Source organism: Saimiri boliviensis, chromosome 6 (assembly GCF_048565385.1).
Source record: "Saimiri boliviensis isolate mSaiBol1 chromosome 6, mSaiBol1.pri, whole genome shotgun sequence".
In the NCBI taxonomy this organism is placed as follows: domain Eukaryota; kingdom Metazoa; phylum Chordata; class Mammalia; order Primates; family Cebidae; genus Saimiri; species Saimiri boliviensis.
In genome coordinates this window covers 72,336,694-72,358,252 of record NC_133454.1, presented here as the reverse complement: position 1 = coordinate 72,358,252, position 21,559 = coordinate 72,336,694, and the positions used below count along the sequence as shown (strand labels likewise).

The 21,559-nt window shown below is 55.4% G+C and overlaps 1 protein-coding gene across 7 annotated transcripts; it reads left to right on the top strand.

Moving 5' to 3' along the window:
- The first annotated feature begins 1,166 nt into the window (after nt 1-1,166).
- Nucleotides 1,167-18,377, top strand: P2RY2 (purinergic receptor P2Y2). 7 transcript variants are annotated; one of them, XR_005579819.2, is made up of 4 exons: nt 1,167-1,343; nt 8,883-9,053; nt 10,456-10,644; nt 16,459-16,585. XR_005579819.2 is itself a non-coding variant. In XM_039470925.2 (4 exons), the coding sequence occupies exon 4, from the start codon at nt 16,596-16,598 to the stop codon at nt 17,727-17,729; it is 1,134 nt and encodes a 377-aa protein (XP_039326859.1). In that variant the 5' UTR covers nt 1,174-1,343; nt 8,883-9,053; nt 10,456-10,644; nt 16,592-16,595; the 3' UTR covers nt 17,730-18,377. The 7 variants fall into 7 exon arrangements, 6 of the variants coding, with proteins under 6 accessions (XP_039326861.1, XP_010332610.1, XP_039326859.1 ...); XM_039470925.2 differs by lacking the exon at nt 16,459-16,585 and adding an exon at nt 16,592-18,377 and having other exon boundaries at nt 1,174-1,343; XM_039470926.2 differs by lacking the exon at nt 16,459-16,585 and adding an exon at nt 16,592-18,377 and having other exon boundaries at nt 1,174-1,532.
- The last annotated feature ends 3,182 nt before the right edge of the window (nt 18,378-21,559 follow it).

Below are 21,559 nucleotides of genomic sequence, written 5' to 3'. Positions count from 1 at the left end.
AGGATACTTAGGTCCCTGGAAGCTGTACGGCCCAGCTTAGACAATAGGCAGAGGAGGCTGGACAAGGGGCCTTTGTGTGTGCCAAGCAAAGGTCCCAGTGGGACTGCAGAGGTGGCTCAGCCACACTAGGCTGTGTGTCCACTCTGCTCCTGCTCCTGGCTGGGCTGCAGCCAGCACCCTTCCTGGACCCCTCCTGGGCTGGCAACCAGGCCCAGTCAGCTGATGTGGAGCCCAAAAGGGCCCAAGGCCCCAGGGCCCTGGGCAAGCTCCTTGGCTACAGGAAGAGGCCTCCTCTGCACTTGTCCAGCAACCCTAATGACTGGCTCCATTTCACAGGAAAGGAGACCCTGAGAGGGACTGGAACTGGGTCAAGGTCTCCCAGGGTCAAAGCTGAAGCTGGGCGGGAACCTACACTCCTGATTCCTAGACCAGAAATGATAGAGGGAGGCCCTCGTTCATTCATCCACCCACAACTTCAAGGATTGAGCACCTTCCAGGACCTCTGAGACAGCAGCAGGAAGAAGGCAGACCTGGTCGCTGCCCTCGGGAGCTCACAGTCTCGGAAAAGGTCAGACATGCAGCCCAAGACCAGGAAGGCCATCAAAGTGGGGTTGAGGGAAGAGAAGAGAGTTAAAGCAGCTCAAGACGAGGGGCCAAAGAGAACTGGGAGTTCAGGGAGCTGCTGATAAGATTAAGGGATAGCGGGGAGCACGGGAGAGGCGAGATCCTTAGTGCCCTGCTTTCCTTCCCAGGGTAATGGGGAGAGGCACCACCTGCCTCCACTTTCAAGCAAGGGAGGTGTGTCCTCAGCCTGGGGTTCGGAGCAAATCTCTAGGAGCAGGTCCCTTCCTGGACAGCCGGGCTGGGGCAGGGGCGGGACAGGGGTGGGGTGGCGCGGCGGCTGGGCGCAAAGGTCCCGCAGTGGGCCACGCAAGCGCCTGGCGGACATGGCAAAACTTTGGCGTCTCTGAAAACCGCTCCTTACTCTCTCCCTTCTGGCGTGAGGGAGCCGGGCGGCCTCCTTCTGGCGGGGCAGTGGAACCGCCGCCGCCCGCCCCTCGCGGTGCAGCACCGGTACAGACGCGCTGACCCCGCGGCCATGTCGCTGGGTGGCGTCCCCGAGCGAGTGGCGAGGTGTCTACCCGGGCGGGTTGGGGGCGGTGCCAGGGTCGGTCAAGAGTCCGCCCCGCCCCCTGCCTGGCCCGGCTGGGGAACTGGGCCGGGAGGGGGCAGCGGGGCTCCCAGGCACGTGGGTCTCTGCGGCGGCGGCTGGACGCGGGCACTGGCACCCGGGAGCGGCGGCGACGGCACCCGGGCGGAGGAGCGCAGCGCAGTGAGGAGAGGTGGGGCGCCTAGAGGGAACAGGGCGCAGGGAGAGGTCCGCTGGAGAGGCCCCGGGACAAGCGGGCCAGACTGGCGCAGGTGGCGACTGGGCGCGGGGCAGAGGAGAGTGCTGTGGAGCCGCTGCCGCCCCGGCCACCGTTGCGAGCCGGAGTGCAGCGCATAACTGGACGGCTTGAGCGCGCCTATGGGTTGGTAGCTGAACTTTGTCTCCACGGGAGCGTCGGTCTAGATGATTGTGGACCGGCGCCCGGTAGTGAGGAGAATGTGCGCGTCCGCGTATTGGGGAAGTCTGCGTGTTAGCGGGCGTGTGAGCCCCTGGGGGCGACTGGCCTAGCCTGCGGGACTTGTCTGTGTGTGCTCAGATGTGAGCGCCCCCGTGGCGTGGGGTGGTGGGCGGTGCCCAGAGACACGAACCCCTGGAGACCCCCTGCCCCTGTCCTGCTCCCAGGGTCACTCTGAGTGGCCGCCTGCCATGGTAAGGTTGAGGGGCAGTTGCAGGGAGTGGGCGGGGGAGGAAGGAGTGGGGAGGAAGGACAGTTAAGCCTCTGTCCCGGTACTTTTAATCTGGCAAATGGTGCGGTAGGAAGGGTCAGTCAGGAGAAAGGCGATGCCCCACCTCCTAACGCGAGGGCTGCCGGTGGCCCTCTTGGGGTCCTCCAGAAGCGCAGCCCAAGGGCCAGGGACTGCTGGGAACCTGGACTGCCTGCTCGGGACCTGTGAGGTCTGCTGCGTTCCTCTCAGCATGGCATCCCCAGGTTCCTGGGCCCACAGCCTGATCTACCTGGTTTGTTTTGGATCTAAGCTGAAATAATGATGAGCTTTTGAGGATCTGGGTGGAGCCCCAGATAAGTTTATTACCTGTGGGGTGAAGTGGGAGGAAGAAGATTCTCTGACCAGACAGGTCCACAGGAGAGCTCCGGAGACTCGGAGATCTATGTTCCAATCCTGTCTTGGCCACTGTGTGGCCTGGACAACGCATCCTTTCTCTGAACCTCAGTGGCCTCCTCTGTAAGAAGGGACTAATGATATGGAATTTGAGGGCTGTTGAGGAGCTGCGTTTGTCTTGCTCAGCACCACTGTGCCCCCTGGGCAGGCTCACAGCTTGGGGATGGGAAGCTGGTCCAAAACCAGAATCCCAACTGTGTCCCTCACTAGGGCACAAGACTTCCACAGGACCAAGCCTGAACCCTGTAGCCTGGGACTTAAGGCCTCTGATAACTGGGGCCTGCCAATGTTTCCAGCCACCTCTCCCGCCTGAGTCTTCACCTTGCAGTAGCTGCCTGTAGTCTCTCATTTCTTGCCCCTGGCCTACTGCATATTCTATACTCCCTGCCTGATAAGCCCTCCTACTCCTTCCTCAACTGGAGAACTACCCAGACTTGGGACCCAGCTCAGATGTCCCCTCCTCTGGCAAGCCTTCCTTGATCCCCCCCAGCTGCTTTGGAGCCTCTTCTAGGCCCCTAGAGTCCTGGTGCTGACAGCCCTGGTCCTACCTGGACTGTCATGCTCTATGTCTGCCTCCTCCTTTCCTCTTCGTAGGTCTAGGGGCTCCTGGAGGGCAGAAACTGGGTCTGACTCATTTCTGTGTTGCCAGCACCCTGCACAGGGCTGAGCTGAACTGAGAGAACAGCAGGTTTCTAACCCCAGCTTCTCCAGTAAAGGCTTGGCCACAGAGGAGCTCCATGTCACTACAAAGAAGGGCAAACCAGAATCTGGTTATCAAAGTGGGTGGCACAGGTTGCCAGAACAGTGTGATCTGGGACACTATAGGACCCAGAGTGCCCCAGCTAAAGACCTAGATTTTGTCCTGAAGGCAATAGGGAGCCATGGAAATTTATGAGCAGGGGAGATTCATGGTCAGAGCAGCATTTCAGAAAGAGCTCGCTGGCTGCAGGATGGAGAATGGATCAAGAAGCGCCAAGGGCAGGAGGTCAGGGCGTGTGTGATGTTGACACTAGAATCATCCCAGGGGTTGTTTAAACTCTAATTGAGCCCTTGCCCCTTGGCCAAACACTTTTCCCTGAGCCTTCAGATACTCCTGCTGGGAATTTGGGGACCTGCAATTGATCTCATCCCAGCTCTGCTCCCAGCTTGTTGGATGACCAGTTCCTCCCCTGCCAGGCTCTTAAAAAAGGCCAGAACAAGTAAGATCCTGCATGGGAGAGTATGTGTGTGGGGAGGCCCTGGCACAAAAGGCTTGTCACTCTTTCTCCTCTTCTCCCTGCCTTGGGCTGTCTCGGAGTCTGGTCAGAGGGGTTGGGGATCACTGTGGGCAACCCTCAGAAGTGGCTACACTGTGGAGTGAGGCTGTGGCTTTTCTGTTCCTATCTCTCTCCTGCCCAGGTTACATGGGCCTCTAAGGCTGTGGATCCCCCCAAGGACCAGCTAAGAAGGTGTGAGGATATCACCAGGGCCTCATGAGTGACCCCATGAGAGCTTTGACTTAGTGGCTAAAGTCTTTAGAGAGGCCATTGTCCCTCTCTAGGTGTCAGTTCTGTCATCTGTAAATTGAGAATGGTGATCCTTGCTTCTTCAAGTGCAAATTTGCTATGAGGATTCTTAAGCTGGCAATCAGGGAAGAGCTTTATAAGCCTTAAAGTGCAGTGCATGAAGGAGGAGTGTGATACTCATAGACTTAAATCCACTTTGAAGATTATAAGAGAACACGGGTGCAATAGCAAAGGATTATTATGCTCATTACTGAAATTTAATTACTGAATGCCTTCCTCCCCCACCACCTCTGCAGAGACGGCTTAACCAGTAACAATTTACGACAATCCATTTTGTCCTCCCACAGCCCTGTGAGCCCAGTTGTGTTTCCATTTTGCAGATCAGGAAATAGAGGCCTGGATTATATCTTGTCACCGGGCTGAGGGGAAATCTGGGGTTCCTGTCCACCTGGCGGCTTAGCCCTCCCCATCTGAGACAGAAGCCCTGTCAGGGTCCTGGTCCTCTGGCTTCCAGGCCGAGGGGAGTTTGAATTCTGCCCTGGGATCGAGGGGAGTTCGAATTCTGCCCTGGGATCGTGCATTTGGGGTTTTCTTGTGGCCAGATTACCCAACTGCTGATAAGATAATGTCAGCTCAGACCTGCCCACAGGGCCAGAGAAGCCTTGTTGATCTGATGAGGGGAGTGGGGGGTTGCCCCTCATGCCTTCTGCCCAAGCTGCCTCTCCCCAAAGCGCTTTCCATAGGCCTGCCTGGTGTACCCTCTGGGCCACACCTTTCTCTTGGGTGCTCTTGGGTCCTCAGGCCTGGCATCTCCTTATACTGGGCCCTGATGGGAGGAGGCTGGCTGCGTGGGCCACTCTGACCTCTGTACTCATCCAGAGACCAGTCGCAGGACTAGGCTAGGTGGTCCCTGCTTTCTCTCTCTGTCCCCATCACCCAGTACAGGTTGGGCTCAGAGCAGGTGCCAGTGGGTATCTGGGAAATGAGTGGCCAGGTGGGAGCAGCCACGGAGCAGAATGGGAGGCTTTGCTCCACGGAGAGCCACACTTGGTCCTGGAGCAGTGGAGCTCCTTCACCCCTGTTACCCCATCTCCTAGGCCCGAGTCTTTCCTGGTCCAAGATGAGTAGCGGGAGTGTCTGCTAGGAGGACGAGCAGCCTGGGCCCTGCGGAACAACTCCTTGGCCCTCTACTCTGGTACCTTGTCACTGTCAGTGTAACTCCTGGGTGAGAGGCCTGGGTGTTGGAGCGAGGGAAGAGGGCTGCCCTCAGGCTTCTGGGACCCACGTGGCCTCTCCCTCCCCAGGTCTGAGGAGAGCCTCCAGGTGTGGGCGTGGCCTCCTGGTGAGTGCCCAGCCACCCAGCCCTGGCTTGTAGGAGAGGGACTGTTGCCATGGCTGGGCACTCGCAGGAAATCCAGGGCCAAGGGAACTGCTCCTCTCACAGCACCACCATATGTGTTGTCTCTCCTTGGTCTCTCTCCCTCCAGACTCACTGTCCCATCTACCTTCCATGTGGCACCATCTTTGTAAAGGTGAACTCTGACCACATCCTTCCCCCTTAAGCCTTCCATGGCTCCTCATTGTCCTCAGAATAGAGGCCAAGCTCTTTGGCCCGGCACTTGAGCCTTTTTCATGTGAATGCCTCATTCCCCCTCCGCCACACTCCATGCCACCTCACCCTCCACAGCAACCACACAAGACCTGCTGGCCTTTTTCCAGCAGGTCTTACTTTCATCCACCAAGTCTTTGCTCATGCCTCTTCTGCCTTCACAGCCCGGCTTCCTCTTTGTCTATCTGAAAAACTCCTAATCATCTATCAGGTTCCAGCTCATATGACCCCTCCTCTGCAGAAGCGCTCCCTGACCACCTCCCCAGGCCAGGTGGGAGTTGCTGTTCGCTCCATGGCCCCTGGGCTTGCCTTGGTTGTGGTTTATTCACTCAAGTGGATTTGGTCCCTGTCTATGTCTCTCTCCCCAATCAGACTGGGTACTCCTCAAGGGCCCAGCAGAGTGCGATGTGAGGCCGGGTGTACAAGGTCCCTCTGAGGCTGGGCGCACCAGAGCACTGGCAAGTGTTTGCTGGACTTTGTGGTTGCTGGGAATGTGATTTAAGATAGCATTACTCTTGTGGCTCTTAGAATCTCAAAACCAAAGGTTATGAAGAGCAACAAGTAATAGAACTGAAGAAACACTGAGCCTTCACACGCGGAGCCAGAGCCCCTCAGAATTAGACTGTGAGAATCAGTGAACTCAGAATCCTGGAGGCACCTGGAGTGAGGCCATCTCAGAGTCACAGACTTGCACGGCGCCTGATCGATGCTTTCATCCCCCTTTCCACCTTGGGTTCTCCATCCACCTTCTTTCCTCCCAAGCTGGACCCTTCCTGCTCCTCCTCAAATCTCATTATAGCTCCCTTCAAGGGACCTTGCCTGACTGGCCTGACTATGACCTCTGTCCCTCTGCTGGGGACACCTAGGAGGGCCTCCCTGGCGAGCAGTGTTGTGGGCTCCTGAATTTCAGTGTCTTCCTTCCTGTTGTGACAGGCAGATGCAGCCTCCACCTCAGAACAGTTTACGATTTATTAGCGCCATGGTGCACCCACCTGCCCCCTTGTCTCATTCCCCATGAGCTGTCCTGTGCAGCGGCGATTCTCCCCATCTGAGCAGTGAAGAAACTGAGGCTCCAAGAGGGGGGCTGACTTCACCAAGACTGCACAGCATGGGTGGTTCCAAGTTAGAGCCTGAACCCAGGGTTCTTGCCTCTTGAATCTGGAGGCATTTGGCCGTGAAAGGTTGGGGTGGTGGTCCAGGACACTGTGGTTTAAGCCTGCTTAATTTAGTAGCACGGCTCTGTAGCTCTGTTCTGGGCTGTGCTTGGTTGCAGGTGAGATGGGTGGTTTGGAGTTCTGCTCTGGGTTGGGGGTGAGGTTGTCAAACCCACACTGACAATAATTAGAACACCAGACCTTGAGTAAGGCCCTTCCTCTTCAGATCTTTCTGATCTAGACTCACCCACTCAGCTGCTGCTCTGAGCTCGGCCTTGGTGAGTAGCCTCCACAGCCAGGATCTTGGGGGGTCCCCAAGAGGGAGAGAGCATCTGAGAGTGGGTACAGAGCCCAAGGGCCTCATGAAGAGAAAGCCTCACACCACAAAGGCACCGGCTGATAGCATCTGAGGTTACCCCTCAGCCATTTCCACTCCCTGGTGCTCCCGGTGCAGAAGCATGGCAGGCCAGGCAGGGGGCCTGCTGGCCTTGGGCCCTTGAAGGACATTTGGGAGGAGTCGGGGGTGACTTCTAAGCTCAGCCTGTGCACTCCAGCCTTGCCCTCTTCACTCCCCTCAAGCCACCAGGGTGATGAGCAGTTCCTCACACGTGTCATGTTCTCTCTTGTTCATCCTCACTCTGCTCCTCCTCTCTCTCCACCCACCTGAGTCCTACTCATCTTCCCAAATGCAGGTCAGGCGCTCTCTCCTCCAGGAAGCCTTCCCTCATCACCCCTCCATTCTTGTGAGGCGCCTCCTTGGCTTCCTCCAGGTCTGATCACCTGTGTTACCATTGCCTGTTTCCAAGAGTGCCTCCCCTGACTTTGAGATCTGACCTACCTGAGAGTCCCCAGGTGCCCTGCCCAACTATGGGCATAGATGTGACAACCTTTGTGAAGGGTGAGCGAGTGAGAGAGTGTGGTGGGTATCTTGCTTCTGCTGGGGAATCCCTGGACTGGTTTCCCCCTGAGGACGGCCTTCAGTGTGGAAAACCTGATCTGTCGCTATTCTGGTTGTGACCTTCCAGTAGCCCCTGCCCATAATTCCTGTGAGGCCTCCTGCCCTTCATGTCTTCCTGAGATACCCCCACCCTCCCTACCTTCTTTACCTGCTGAAATATTCTCTCTCTCTTACTATTTCATAAAATGAGTCTAAATCATCTTATTAGCTCAACAACTCTCTGAGGCAGGTACTGTCCTGATATCAAGAGGAAATTGAGATCTGGGTTTTGGAGTTTAGAGATTTGTCCAGGTCTTACTGCTGGGAAGAGCAGAACTGGGATTTCCCACCTGCCTAGTGCCCTCTCTTGCCCCCTCGATGTGTTCCTGGGACCAGGTCCTCTGTTTCCCCTCACAGTACCCCATCTCTGGCAGAGATAGGCAGCAGGGGTCTCCACACAGTGGTGACAGGACATTCTCCCCTACCAGGCTAGACGGGGTCTGCCACCAGGCAGAGAGGCACATTCCAGAGCCACTCAACTCGAGGAGCTGGAATGTCATCCAACTGCCCTGGAAACTCCGCAGCGGCCTGGGAGCTCCCAGCTCCTCCTCCTGATTTGGGCCTCACTAGCCTAGAACCGCAGAGAGAAAGACCCAGGTTGGAGTAGGGACAGAGCCAGGTCAGGGGGCTAGAGGTCTGCATGTTAGGCTTGGCTTTGCCCTTGACTCACTGGTGACCTTGGGTGAGACCTTGAGCTACCCCTTTCTGGCTTTAGTTTTTCTACCTGTGAGATGGGTACAATAACCACCATGACCTCCTCACGCTAAGTAAGTACTGGGAAGAATAAATCCTGGGCCCTGCCAATCGGGCACTCCTATGGCAGAAAACTGAGCAGATAGGCAGAGCTGTGGAGCCAAAAAGAGCTGGTCGGGGAGCTGCCTGGGGAGAGGGCCTGGGTCTTGCAGGGTGGGAGGTAGCAGTCAGGGGCACAGCCAGACAGTCCAGAGCTGTTATGCTGTTTGCTAGTTTTGTGACCCGGGAGAGGTTATTTAGCCTCTCTGAGTCTCTCAGGATTCAACGGAAAGAGGTATATGAAACCACCTAACACAGAACTTAGCACAGGGACAGCATGAAACTCTTGTGGTGATATAGGTGTTAGATGATCAGGGAGGCCATCCCTGAGTGACGATAGGACCACGGGACTGTTTTTGTTGTGCCTGAGACAAGAAGATGAGGGCAAAAGCAGAGAAGGTGGGTTTTCTGGAGGGGTGGCAGGGACCAGATCAGCCACGGCCTGAGTGCCAGGCTGAGGAACCGGGATATTCGCCTGAGGGCACTAGGGAGCCAGGGACGTGACTCAACAAAATATGGTCGGATTTGTCTTTTAGGAAACCACATGACTGCAGTATGAAAGCTGAACAGACCTGGCAGGGGTGGAGGCACGGAGGCCAGTGAGGAGGCTGGTGCTGTGGGCTGTGGGAGCACGGGCCTCAGGCTGCAGCGCAGGGACCGTGTGGTGCATGTCGGAGGAACTTCACTGGTTGAACTGATAGAACTTGGTGAGTGGTGGGCTTCCAGTGGGGTGGGGAGAAGGATGTTGTCCAGGCCATATCAGAGGTTTGAAATCTGGAAAGATGGTGCAGGCCCTTCTCAGAAATGAGTACCACCTGAAGAAAGTGATATTCTCCACTTCAGCCTATTGAGTCAAGGCATTTTCTAAGGAGGAGGAGACAGGGAATGCACCTGGGCCTAGCAGGTGAAAAGGTGATGCCCCTCACCTTGTCACAGCCTCTAGAGTAGATCAGTGGGACGCTACCAGCCCACCAGCCATGCCAGTCTGAGACCACCGGGCAAGGTGCACTCAGGAAGCAGCGGCCCGGAGGCATTTCCCACGGCCTGTCCCCAAGCTATTCCTGCAGCGCCCCTATCTCCTCTTCCACATCCTCCCATCCTTGGGGACCTCGCCTCAGCTGCCACAGGCCCACTCCTCCACCCTAGGGAAACGAAGATGCAAAAGCAAAGCTCAGGAGGGTTATGTTCTATTTCTCCTGCGAGATTCCGAGGTGCTGGCGGATGGTGGGACCTGCCCACCCAGAGGGTCACCTCCACCAGGCAGCTGTCCCCTCCCTGAAATCCTGTGCTTGATGTGTGCAGGGGGCTCCAAGGTGAGACAAAAACCAGGGCCAGAATTCAGGAGGGCTGGGCTCTAGCCTTGGCTCTGTCCCTGACTTACTGTGAGGCTTGCGTCTCAGTTTCCTCCTCTATGAAACAGGGTTTGGCACAGGAGATTTCTGAATGCTGTTTCAGGCCCTGACGGTCTAGACTGCGTCTGTGTGTGTGAGTGTGTGTGCACGTGTGCATGTGCGCACGTGTACATCCGTGTGTGTCCACTGCACGTACACCTGAGTGCGACTCTGCATGCCTCTGCATATCTTGGTGTGTCTGTGCCAGTGTGTGATCAGGTGTGGCGTATGTGTGTTTATAACACCTATGGAGGAACGCTTAGAGGTAGGAGTGGGGAGCAGGGGGTCTCTAGAAACCTTGCTTGGGCAAAAGTGTGTTGGCAGAAGTACACTAGAATGCACACTGGACAAAGAGGGTATTGACTTTTCCTGCTGTGGGGCCAAAGCACAGAACCAGGACCTCAGAAAGAGACCCTGGAGGCTTAGAGGTTTGGCTCAGCTGTGCAGGACACTGGGGAGACCTTCCCTCAGGCAGAACCACCCCTCTGTGAAAGGGGAGCCCAGGGAAGGAAGCTGTGAATAACCAGTCCCTGGAACACATGAGCTGGGGTTTGGGTGTTTGAGCTGAGAAGGCACTCAGACCAGGACAAACACCAGGCCACCTCTCTGCCTCCTTCTGGTCAAAGTTACCACAGAAGAGGCAGCCCTGTGGGGGATTGTCCTGGCTGGGTTTCCATGACCCTGAGCCTGAGCTTTCTCCACCTCCCTGTGTTTGCAGGAGCCTCTTGGGGCAGCAGCACGGCCTGCCCAGAAAAATGTTGGAGGCTGGGCGTGGCCCCAGGCCTGGGGACCTGTTTTTCCTGTTTCCTGCAGAGTTCCCTGCAGCCCGGTCCAGGCGTGTGCATTCATGAGTGAGGAATCCGAGCAGGCACTGAGCATCCTGACCTGGAGAGCAGGGGCTGGTCAGGTACGGGTGTGTGTGGGTGGGTGCCCCGGCCGGGAGGTGAGGACAGGTGTGTGTGCCGTTGTGCCTGTGTCTGCCCTGAACTGGCTTAGATCAAGGGATTCGAAGGCAGGTGCCGTGCCCTGCTCCTTCATCCCAGGCTGTGATAAATTTAGCCTTTGAAGCCAGACAGCCCTGGGTGTCAAGCCTAATTTTTCCAATGCCTGGCAGTGTGATCTTGAACAAATAGCTTAACCTTTATGGCAGTATCTACCAAGGGGTGGGGTGGGGGATGAAGATGCTGTGTGAAAGCTGCTCAGCCCAAGTCTGGCCCTTATAAAGCAAGGTGGGTGGAGAATCCTGATCAGACTGACGAAGGTCCTGAGGTAGGTAGAAACCTGTGGCAGGCCTCAAGACAGCCAACCTATCTCCAGAATAGGCCTGTCCAGTCCCCTCCCACTGGCACTTCCCTGACCTGTCCAGAGAAGGGCAGAGTCTCCTGGGCTCCTGTGGCAGTTGAAGGAGACATAAGCAGGGACATAAGCAGGTCCCAGGTGGGCCGGGACCCCTAGAAGGGCTGGGTTGTCCCCTGGATACGTAGGGTCAGCAGCTAAGAAATCTTTAAGCATTCTTGTCTTTGAGAGGCCCTCAGAGGAGCAAGTAATTTGGTCAAGGTTACACCAGTGGGGATGGGCTGCAATTCCCATTCAGGTCTATCCCACAGTGGAACGGGCTGCAGGAGGGAGGTAGTGAAGTCCCTGTTTACAGGAGTATGCAGAGGCTGCAGAAGGGCTTGTGTCTGTGTGCGCCTCCTCTGGGCCCCCATAGCCTCTTGTGCTTGCTTCATTCATTCATTCTCTCATTCCTGTAATACCTCCTGTGGTCGGGCCTCCTGCTGGGTGATAGGGACAGAGAAAAATCAGATCGACCCAGCCCTCAAGGAGCACCTGAAATGTGTTGGGATAGAGGATGGAAGGACAAATTACCAACTGGCTAAGAAATGTTCCCAGGGATGATGGAGAGAAAGCTTCAGAGATGAGAAGATCCTTTGGGATGATGGAGTGCAGTGTGGGTGGGTCCTGGGAAGGATTTGTAGTGAGAAAGAACAGCATGAACACAGGCAGAGGAGCCTGGAAGGGTCCTTTACAAGGCTCTGGTCTCCCCTCCAGACTAGAAGGTCCTTGGGACAGGACCAGCCACTGGGACGCAGGGGGGCTGGTGAGCGTTGGACGGTCAGATGGAGCCGTCTCTAGACCCAGGTGCATCAGGGTAAGGAGAAGCAGAGGGGAGACTTAAGGGAGAGGGTTGGGGACTTGGCTGTCCCTCTAAGCCAGGGGCTGGGGCTAGGAAAGATGTACTCACAGGTTGGTGAGCCAGCCTGCAGAGCAAGAGGGCTGGCGGGGTGAGTCTGGCCTGGGGCCATGGTGATGGAGTCCCCAGCTGGCCTGGGAGGGTGGGGGCCAGGATGTCTTAAAACAAGTGGAAGCGGCAGATCCCTCAGTTCAAGGGAGACAAGGAAGTCTCCACCCCTCTTCTCAGTGTCAGAGATTCCACCATTAGGGATTAGCAGGAAACTCTTCATGCGGGGTGATGAGATGGTGACTGTGGAGGGAAGTCAGGCCTCAGCCCTGGGGCAGCAGCAGAGCAGTGGCATGGAGGGAAGACTGGGCGTTTGTGTCTCGATCATGGAGGAAGGCCCCTCCCTGTCCAAGAGGGGCAGAAGACCTCTCGCGGACATTTAGGGGCTGCAGTTCTCAAGGCTGGGGGATTTGATTAGGGTCTGAGACTTCTGAGGGAAAGAAATGCCTGACGTCACCCGGTGTTTTGTGGCCAAGCTAGACTCAAACCTCAGCTTACTGGTCCCCAGGCAGGGACTCTGTCCCGGGAGGGAATGTGGTCCTTCCATAGCTCCTCAGTCTCACACGGGGGCCTCTCCTCGCTACTCCTGCAGCTTCTGTGAGCAAGCGACTCTCAGCTGCCCTTCCAAAGCTCCCGACCTGATGGACCCAGCCTGTGCCCACCCTCACATTTGCCATGACGGACACCAAATTCCTCCTCTCCCACCGCTCCGGAACAGCCTCCAGAGCCTGCCTCCCAGACATCTCTGAGGCCTCCTCCTCTCACAGGGCCCAGGGCCTGCCCCAGTTTCGGTCTTGATGCCACTCCCCTGGCCCACCACACTCACCTCCACAGCCCCCAGTCAGGACCTCCAGTCCCACCTCCACTGTGGCCTAAGGTTTCCGGAAAAGGCCATTGCTAGCTGAACCTTGGCACTTAGAACACCACCATGTGCCTACTGTGTGCAGCCTCTACTCCAGATATTTTACACAGAACACTGGACCCTCACAGCAGTCCTATAGTGGAGATTCTAGTAGTTGTCCCATTTTACAGCTGAGGAAACAGAGGCAGTCTGGCTCCAGTGCTTAGGTTCTTAGTCACTGAGTTCTCTGCACTGAAGGATAAAGAGCCGTGGTTTCAACAGGTAGAGATGAGGGCCATGAATGAACTCCAGGTAGAAGGAGCAGTGGGAACTAGGGCTGGGAGGGAAGAGTGTTGGGCACATTCAGGAAACTGCAGGTCACAGGGGTTGGGGCAGGTGAGGTTGGCAGAGGCTCAGTTATGAAAACCTCAGGTACCAGACTTGAGTGCTAGGCTTTCTCCTGAGAGAGGGCAGGAGCCCCAGGAGGGTTTCAAGTAGAAGAATACTTTCTTTGACAAAGGCCACTCTGGATTTTGGTGAGTGGGTGGGGCTGGGGCTGGAGAATGGAGGCCAATGCAGTGGTTCCAGCAACAAGAGGTAGAGCCTGGCACTAGGCTGGCAGCAGGAACTGCCCTGACCCTGGGTAAGACGGGTATCAGCCACTTGACCCTGCTAGAGCCCCAGGCTCCACCTGTCCCTTCTTAACTTGGCACCACATAAGCTTCTCCTGGCCTCCGCCCCCTGGGGAGCCATCTGTGTCCATGGCAGGGGGAACAAGGGTGCAGGCCCCCTTTCTTGTGAGTGCACATTTGCTGACAATAGGAGACAGAGAAGATCTGGGAGTCTTGATGAAAGAAGGGAAACTGGCTGGGCACTGTGGCTTGCGCCTATAATCCCAACACTTTGGGAGGCCGAGATGGGCGGATCACTTGAGTCCAAGAGTTCAAGACCAGCCTGGGCAACATGGCAAAACCCCATCTGTACTATAAAATACAAAAAAAAAAAAAAAATAGCTGGGTGTGGTGGCACACACCTGTAATCCCAGCTACTTGGGAGGCTGAGACTCGAGAATTGTTTGAACTCAGGAACAGAGGTTGCAGTGCCTGAGATCACGCCACTGCATTCCAACCTGGGCGATGGAGTGAGAATCTGCCTCAAAAAGAAAAAAAAAAAGGAAAGAAATCGAAGGACCTCTACACTTGCCTCCTAGCACCCCTAATCTCAACCTCATGGGCTTTGAACTGCTGCTGGGAAGCCAAACCTGGAAGGGAAGCCTGGGTCTATGGGAGTGGATGTCACGCACTCTGCAGAGTCCCCCAGTCCCTCAGGACTCCAGGATCTAAAATTAGGGGAATTAGGCCACAATCCCGTAATCCTGGTACTTTGGGAGAACGAGGTGGGCAGATCACTTGAGGTCAGAAGTTCAAGACCAGCCTGGCCAACATGGTGAAATCCCATCTTTACTAAAAATACAAAAATTAGCTGGGCATGGTAGCATGTGCCTGGAATTGCTTGAACCTGAGAGGTGGAGGTTGCGGCAAGCTGAGATCGCACCACTGCACTCCAGCCTCGGCGACAGAGTGACTCTGTCTAAAAATAAATAAATAAAATGGAGGGAGTTATACGGCCCCAGATTCTCAGGATGAGGAGGACTCACACTTCATCTGCCCTTTCCATCCTCCCAGACACACCTCCACACAGGCATAAGCCCTTCTGCAGCCTCTGCTAGAGAGCCACTTGCATAATCCCACAAACAGGGAGTTCACTACCTCCCGCTAGAGAGCCACTTCCAGGGGCTGGACCTGGACAGGAATTGCAGCCCATCCCCAGTGGCATGACCTTGACCAAATAATTTACATGACCTGTGTCTTAGCCTCTTGATTGGAGAGCTGGGGATGGTGACCTGGCTCACAGAACACATCGTAAGGATAAAGTAAAGTAACTTTCTTTTTTTTCCTGAGACAGAGTCTTGCTGTGTTGCTCAGGCTGGAGTATAGTGGTACAATTTTGGCTCACCTCAACCTCCACCTCCTGGGCCCAAGGTGATCCTCCCACCTCAATCTCCCTAGTACCTGGGACTACAGGCACCTGCCACCACACCTGGCTAATTTGTGTGTGTGTATTTTTAGTACAGATGAGGTTTCTCCATTTTGGCCAGGCTGGTCTTGAACTCCTGGCCTCAAGTGATCCACCCACCTTGGCCTCGCAAAGTGCTGGGATTATAGGTGTGAGTCACCGCGCCCAGCCTAAGTGAATAACTTTTAGAAAGCACACATAGTAGTAGGGTTGGAAAAACATTAGCTCCCACTGCCCCTTCACACTGCTAGAAAGTGCTTCTTTGGGTTTTTCTGAAACTTGCCCATCCAGGACTCCTGCATGATTTCTAGGCTGGCCCTTGGGATGTTTTGCCTTCCAGGCTGGGCTGTCTTTCCCCTGCCTCCCAGCTGTGAGAGAGCTCTTAACTGGTCATCTGGGTAGGTGTGAGGAGGAGAGCGAGGGGGACAAGCTGTCTGTTGGACGGTCAGTCCCCATGGGTGTGTTATATGCTCAGTGGAGACAAGGTGCAGGGGACATCACAATAGTGATGGTGTGCAGAGAGAAACCGGGTGGGCATGGAAGAAGCTGTATTTGCCACACAAAAGAAGATCCCTTGGTCCCCTATCCCCATCTCCACCCCAGATTTCCCTGTATTCTTCCGGGGGGTTACTTCAGGGGGATTCCCTGGTGGCCTCACAGGCTTAAGGGGAGGACTGCTGTTGATAAGATACAAAAAGTGCCAGAATAGAGGAAGATGTAAAAAGTGAATGAATAACTGAAGAGGGAGACCCTTGGAAATACTTTCTCCAATACCAGAACCCTAAGCGTGGGCCCAGAGCCTCCCGAGAGTAGGAAGATGAGCTGGAGAGAACTTTACAATGCCCACAGGAGGCTGTGGGATGCCTACTGGCCAGAAATGCCCCTGCAGACAAGTGGGCATTTGGTGTGACACAGGGCCAGCCAGCCTCTTCCCATGAACTCAAAATTACGTGCTCTGGCACTCCCAGATCCTCAGATTCTAGAGCTCAGAATCCTAGATCTAGAACTCTGATCCTGAGTTTCTAGAGAGGGATAGGAAAACTTTTTTTTTCTCCCAGAAATGGGGTCTTGCTATATCACCCAGGCTGGAGTGCAGTGGTGTGATCATAGCTCACTGCAGCCTCAAGCTCCTGGGCTCAAATGATCCTCCTGCCTTAGCCTGCAAGTGGCTGGGACTACCAGTGCATGCCAGCATGCCTGGCTAATTTTTTTAAAAAAATCTGTAGAGATGGGGTCTCACTTTGTTGCTGAACTGGGTTTGAACACCTGGCTCCTGCCTTGGCCTCTCGAGTAGCTGGGATTATAGGTGTAAGCCACTACACCCAGCTTGAGCTAACTTTTTTTAAAGGTCAGATAGTGAATATTTTAGACTTCACATGCTGTATGGTCTTTATCACAACTACTCAACTCTTTGAAAACAGATGGGTATGGTTGCGTTCCAATAAAGCTGAATTTACAAAAGCAGACTGGAACTGGCCTTTGGACTATAGTTTGTCTGCCTCTGTTTTCAAATTTGACAATTGTGTGATCCTAATATTCATGGATCTCATGCATTCTCAAAGTTTCAGAGCTTGGAGGTTCTGGATCCAGATCCAAGTCAGATGGCAACAAAAGTCCTGGACAGATGGCTGTGTTGGGTCCCCTAGGGGTGCTCCGGCCACAACCCTGATGTCCCCACTCCTCCCTTCCCTTCAGGGCGATGGCAGCAGACCTGGACCCCTGGAATGGCACCATCAATGGCACCTGGGATGGGGATGAGCTGGGCTACCGGTGCCACTTCAACGAGGACTTCAAGTACGTGCTGCTGCCTGTGTCCTACGGCGTCGTGTGCGTGCTTGGGCTGTGTCTGAACGCTGTGGCACTCTACATCTTTTTGTGCCGCCTCAAGACCTGGAATGCCTCCACTACGTACATGTTCCACCTGGCTGTGTCTGATGCACTGTATGCGGCCTCCCTGCCGCTGCTGGTCTATTACTACGCCCACGGTGACCACTGGCCCTTCAGCAGGGTGCTCTGCAAGCTGGTTCGCTTTCTCTTCTACACCAACCTTTACTGCAGCATCCTCTTCCTCACCTGCATCAGCGTGCACCGGTGCCTGGGAGTCTTACGCCCTCTGCGCTCCCTGCGCTGGGGCCAGGCCCGCTATGCTCGCCGGGTGGCTGCGGGAGTGTGGGTGTTGGTGCTGGCTTGCCAGGCCCCCGTGCTCTACTTTGTCACCACCAGCGCTCGAGGAGGCCGTGTGACCTGCCACGACACCTCGGCGCCCGAGTTCTTCAGCCGCTTCGTGGCCTACAGCTCAGTCATGCTGGGCCTGCTCTTCGCGGTGCCCTTTGCCGTCATCCTTGTCTGTTACGTGCTCATGGCTCGGCGGCTGCTAAAGCCAGCCTACGGGAGCACGGGCGGCCTGCCTCGGGCCAAGCGCAAGTCCGTGCGCACCATCGCCGTGGTGCTGGCTGTCTTCGCCCTCTGCTTCCTGCCCTTCCACGTCACCCGCACCCTCTACTACTCCTTCCGCTCTCTAGACCTCAGCTGCCACACCCTCAACGCCATCAACATGGCCTACAAGGTCACCCGGCCACTAGCCAGTGCCAACAGTTGCCTTGACCCCGTGCTCTACTTCCTGGCTGGGCAGAGGCTCGTCCGTTTTGCCCGAGATACCAAACCACCCACTGGCCCCAGCGCCGCCACCCCGGCTCGCCGCAGGCTGGGTCTGCGCAGATCCGACAGAACTGACATGCAGAGGATAGAAGATGTGTTGGGAAGCAGTGAGCACTCCAGGCAGACAGAGTCCACGCCGGCTGGTAGCGAGAACGCTAAGGACATTCGGCTGTAGGAGCGGAACACTTCCGGCCTACGCAGGTTTATATTGAGAAGCTGTAGGGGACCAGGAATTGTGCAGAGGGCACGGTCTCCCCAGATATGGACCATCAGTGACTCATGCTGGATGACCAAGGAAGCCATGACCCCATGCGCTGTCATTTGGCAGGGCATCAGGATATTCTCCAGAGTCAGCTGTTCCCATAACCCCTAGTCATCATTTGTGTGTATGAGTTGGGGTAATTAAGCTTCAAGAAAGGTGAGAGCTGAAGGTCAGTGACACCCCTGGCCTGACTCCCACACAAATAGCTGGCTGTACTGCCAAGGTACCTAGGTAGGATTTCAGCCTAATCAAGTCAAATGAAGAAACAGGTCCAGAGAGGAAGGTGGCTTACCAAGGTCACATACCAGAGTCTGGAGCTGAGATACCTGGGGTGGGGGCCAAGTCACAGGTTGGCCAGAAAACCCTGGTAAATAGAGAGGGCTGAGTTCGAACAGTGGTGTGGAATGAACTGGGTGCCACGGTGGACTCAGCTCTGAGGAGTACCCCCAGCCCAAGAGATGAACATCTGGGGACTAATGTCATAGACCCATCTGGAGGCTCCCATGGGCTGGGAGCCAGTGTGAGGCTGTCACTTATACTAAAGATTGTGTTGCCTGCTGAGCTGTGCCCTATTGTATGGTTGGGGGATGAGGATATGGCGGGGAAGCTTTCACCAGCCACAAAAGGGTCCTTTCTCCAACCCGATCCCTCCTGCCACCTTCCTTCTCACTAGCTGTCTCAGGAGTAGTCTCTTATCAGGGATCCTCTCTCTAGACCCCAGATCATCCCCCACCTTTTTTTTTTGAGATAGAGTCCCACTCTGTTGCCCAGGCTGGAGTGCAGTGGTGCTATCTCAGCTCACTGCAACCTCCACCTCCCCAGTTCAAGCGATTCTCCTGCCTCAGCCTCCCAAGTAGCTGGGACTACAGGTGTGTGCCACCACACCTGGCCAATTTTTTGTATTTTTAGTAGAGATGGGGTTTCACCATGTTAGCCAGGTTGGTCTCGATCTACTGACCTCGTGATCCACCTGCCTTGGCCTCCCAAAGTGCTGGGATGACAGGCATGAGCCACCGCGCCCAGCCCCAGTCATCCCCCTCTTTAAAGCCAGTTGACTTCTGTGCCTGCCTCTGTGCCGAGCACAGAGAAGAGTCGGGTGCAGTCCGAGACCTTGAGATCTCCCAGTTTAGGTGATGGCCAGTCATGTGCTGATAAATGTGAAATCACTGGAGCTCCGATTTAACTGGGGACCCCTTCTTTGTAGAACTGTCCATTTCCATGGTGCAAAAACTCTTATCATGGCCAAATTCAAACTATAAACATGATGTCAACTTCCTTGTAAAATTTCTAAAAATTTAACAATTGGTTCTTGCAAGTAGGTACAAGTCACTTCAGCACATCATTGGATAATGCCGAGTGACTGGGACTGTGAGCTGGGGATCAGGGAAGGGTTTCTGGAGTGAGGAGACTCCTGAGTTGTAGCTTCTGAGAAAAGCAGCTCACCAGGAGAACACCCACATACAGGATGTATCCCAGGCAAAGACATGGGGCAACAGCGCAGGGTGTGCAGGAGCCATAAGCAGTCTGGACAGCTGGCTCCAGGCTGAAGGTAGGGTTGGAGCTAGGTCACAAGGAGGCCAAGTCAGGGCTCCCTCCTTGCCCTGACCCTAAGTCTTCCTTTGCATTGGGGGTAAATATGAAAGAGATCAGGTCCATCCTCTGCCTTCTGGGAAAATCCCAGATACATGGCACGATGGTGCTCAGGCTGCGTCAGGACTTAACGTTGGGGAGATGGGTCTCACCTATGATAGGTTCTGGGTCTAGCCAGGACCACTCTGGGCTGATGTGTGGAGCTCAGAAGGACAGGCCTCAGCCCTAACCTTTGAACAGGGATAGGGCAAAGCTGACAGGCCTCACTCTTGATCTTAAGGACAGGGACCCACTCCTCTCCCTCTGGGAGAGCCCTCGCCCTGTGGGCCCACTCTGCCTGCCTCTGACCTTTTCATCCCTCCCAGTCTTCTTTGTGAAAGGCAGGGCATCCCCAAAGTCTGCTGTATTTGGAGCCTGACTTCACAGCGCCCTCATGTGACAGAGACCCATCACAGACCATGACCCAAATGGTTACTCTGCACTGTGTCATGTGGGTGACCTGCCCAGAATAGTGTGTGATATTCACCTCTCACATTCTAGGTTCTATACTTCTGTTAATGTAGCCGATGTCCTTCTGAGCTTTTTTTTTTTTTTTTTGAGATGAAGTCTTGTTCTGTTGCTCAGACTCCAGGCTGGAAGTGCAGTGGCACCATCTTGGCTCACTGCAACCCTCTGCCTCCCAGGTTCAAGTGATTCTCCTAGCCCTGGCTCAGCCTCCCAAGTAGCTGGGATTACAGGCATGTGCCACCACACCCAGCTAATTTTTGTATTTGTAATATAGATGGGTTTTCGCCATGTTGGCCAAGATGGTCTCAAACCCCTGACCTCAAATGATCCACCTGCCTCAGCCTCCCAAAGTGCTGGGATTACAGGTGTGAGCCGCTGTACCTGGCCCTTCTGGGCTTTCTTAGTGACTGCCTCTTACGAACCATCCTTGAGCCTTTCCTGCAGGCCCAAGCCACTCCCTTTTCTACCAACTGCTGTTCAAGCTGAACCCCATCCCAGTTTATAGGGATCCTGTCCCCAGGTGAGATGCTTTGCTGGCTGAGAGTGTGAATGCTGAGCTCTGACCCTCTCAGCCCTGCTTGGACCTGGAGGCAGGATTGTATCTCATGATTTTGGGGGCCCTTGAGTGTGCATCTCTGGTCGGGGTAGGCTAGGACTTCCCCAAGCCCAAGTTCACTGGTCCCCATTCTTCTCATGTCCTGCCAACCTACCCTCCTGCATCTGCCCCAAACCAGACCCCATGGTGGATGGAGACACCATTGCCTAGAGCCAGGAAGCTCTCCTTGAACCACTGCCTGCAGATGTCTAAGGACATAGACCTGGGACATAGGTCCATAAGGACACGGGAGGGGCTTATTTGCCATCTAATCCTGTGGCAGGCACAGGTGGGGGTGAACACTGGAGACCCTGGGCAAACCAGGGACAGGCACAAGGCCCCACCTCTGGAACCCCATTAGACTGCCTGACCCCTTGGTATGCACGGCCGGCCTTGCTGCTCAGTGCCCAGGCCACTCACCTTGGGGGTGAGGTTCCTGCCCTGATGCCTCTTGCTATTTTCAGCCCAAGTAAGACCAGAATTTTCCATTCCTGGCCCAAGACCATTGTCCAGCAGTGACGTGGGGGGAACCTGCCTGCCCTCAAAATATCTGCTTTTACCCTCCAGGCCTCCCTGCCCCCTCTACACCTCCCTAACCTGACATCACTTCCTGGGCTGTTGACTCATGAAGGCCACTGTGAAAGGGCACGTGAGTCGCCCAGCCACCGGCTGACCCTAGAGATTATCCAGCCCAGCTGTAGACTCAAGGCCAGAGACGGGTGGGGCTGAGCTCAAGGTCATTCAGCAGGTCAGCGTGGCGCCTGGATGTAAGCCAGTGCCTTGGTGGCGATTCTGCTGTCACTCACATTGCCCAGCTCTTCCTGCCAGGGTGACTGAGATGAGGCCATTGAGCTGAGGCCAGGGACAGGGCAGAGATGGGAGGAAGGGGAGGGTGGAGAGTTGAGTGTTTGGGAGTAAATGTTGGCTGATGCGCCTACAGCAGCTGTTCTCGATGAATGGCATGACCTCAGGGCAGGGTCCCTGGCACACAGGGGTCTCTTCCCTGACTCGCAGGTGTCCCAGGACCCAGGAGGGAGGGGGTCAACCCCGG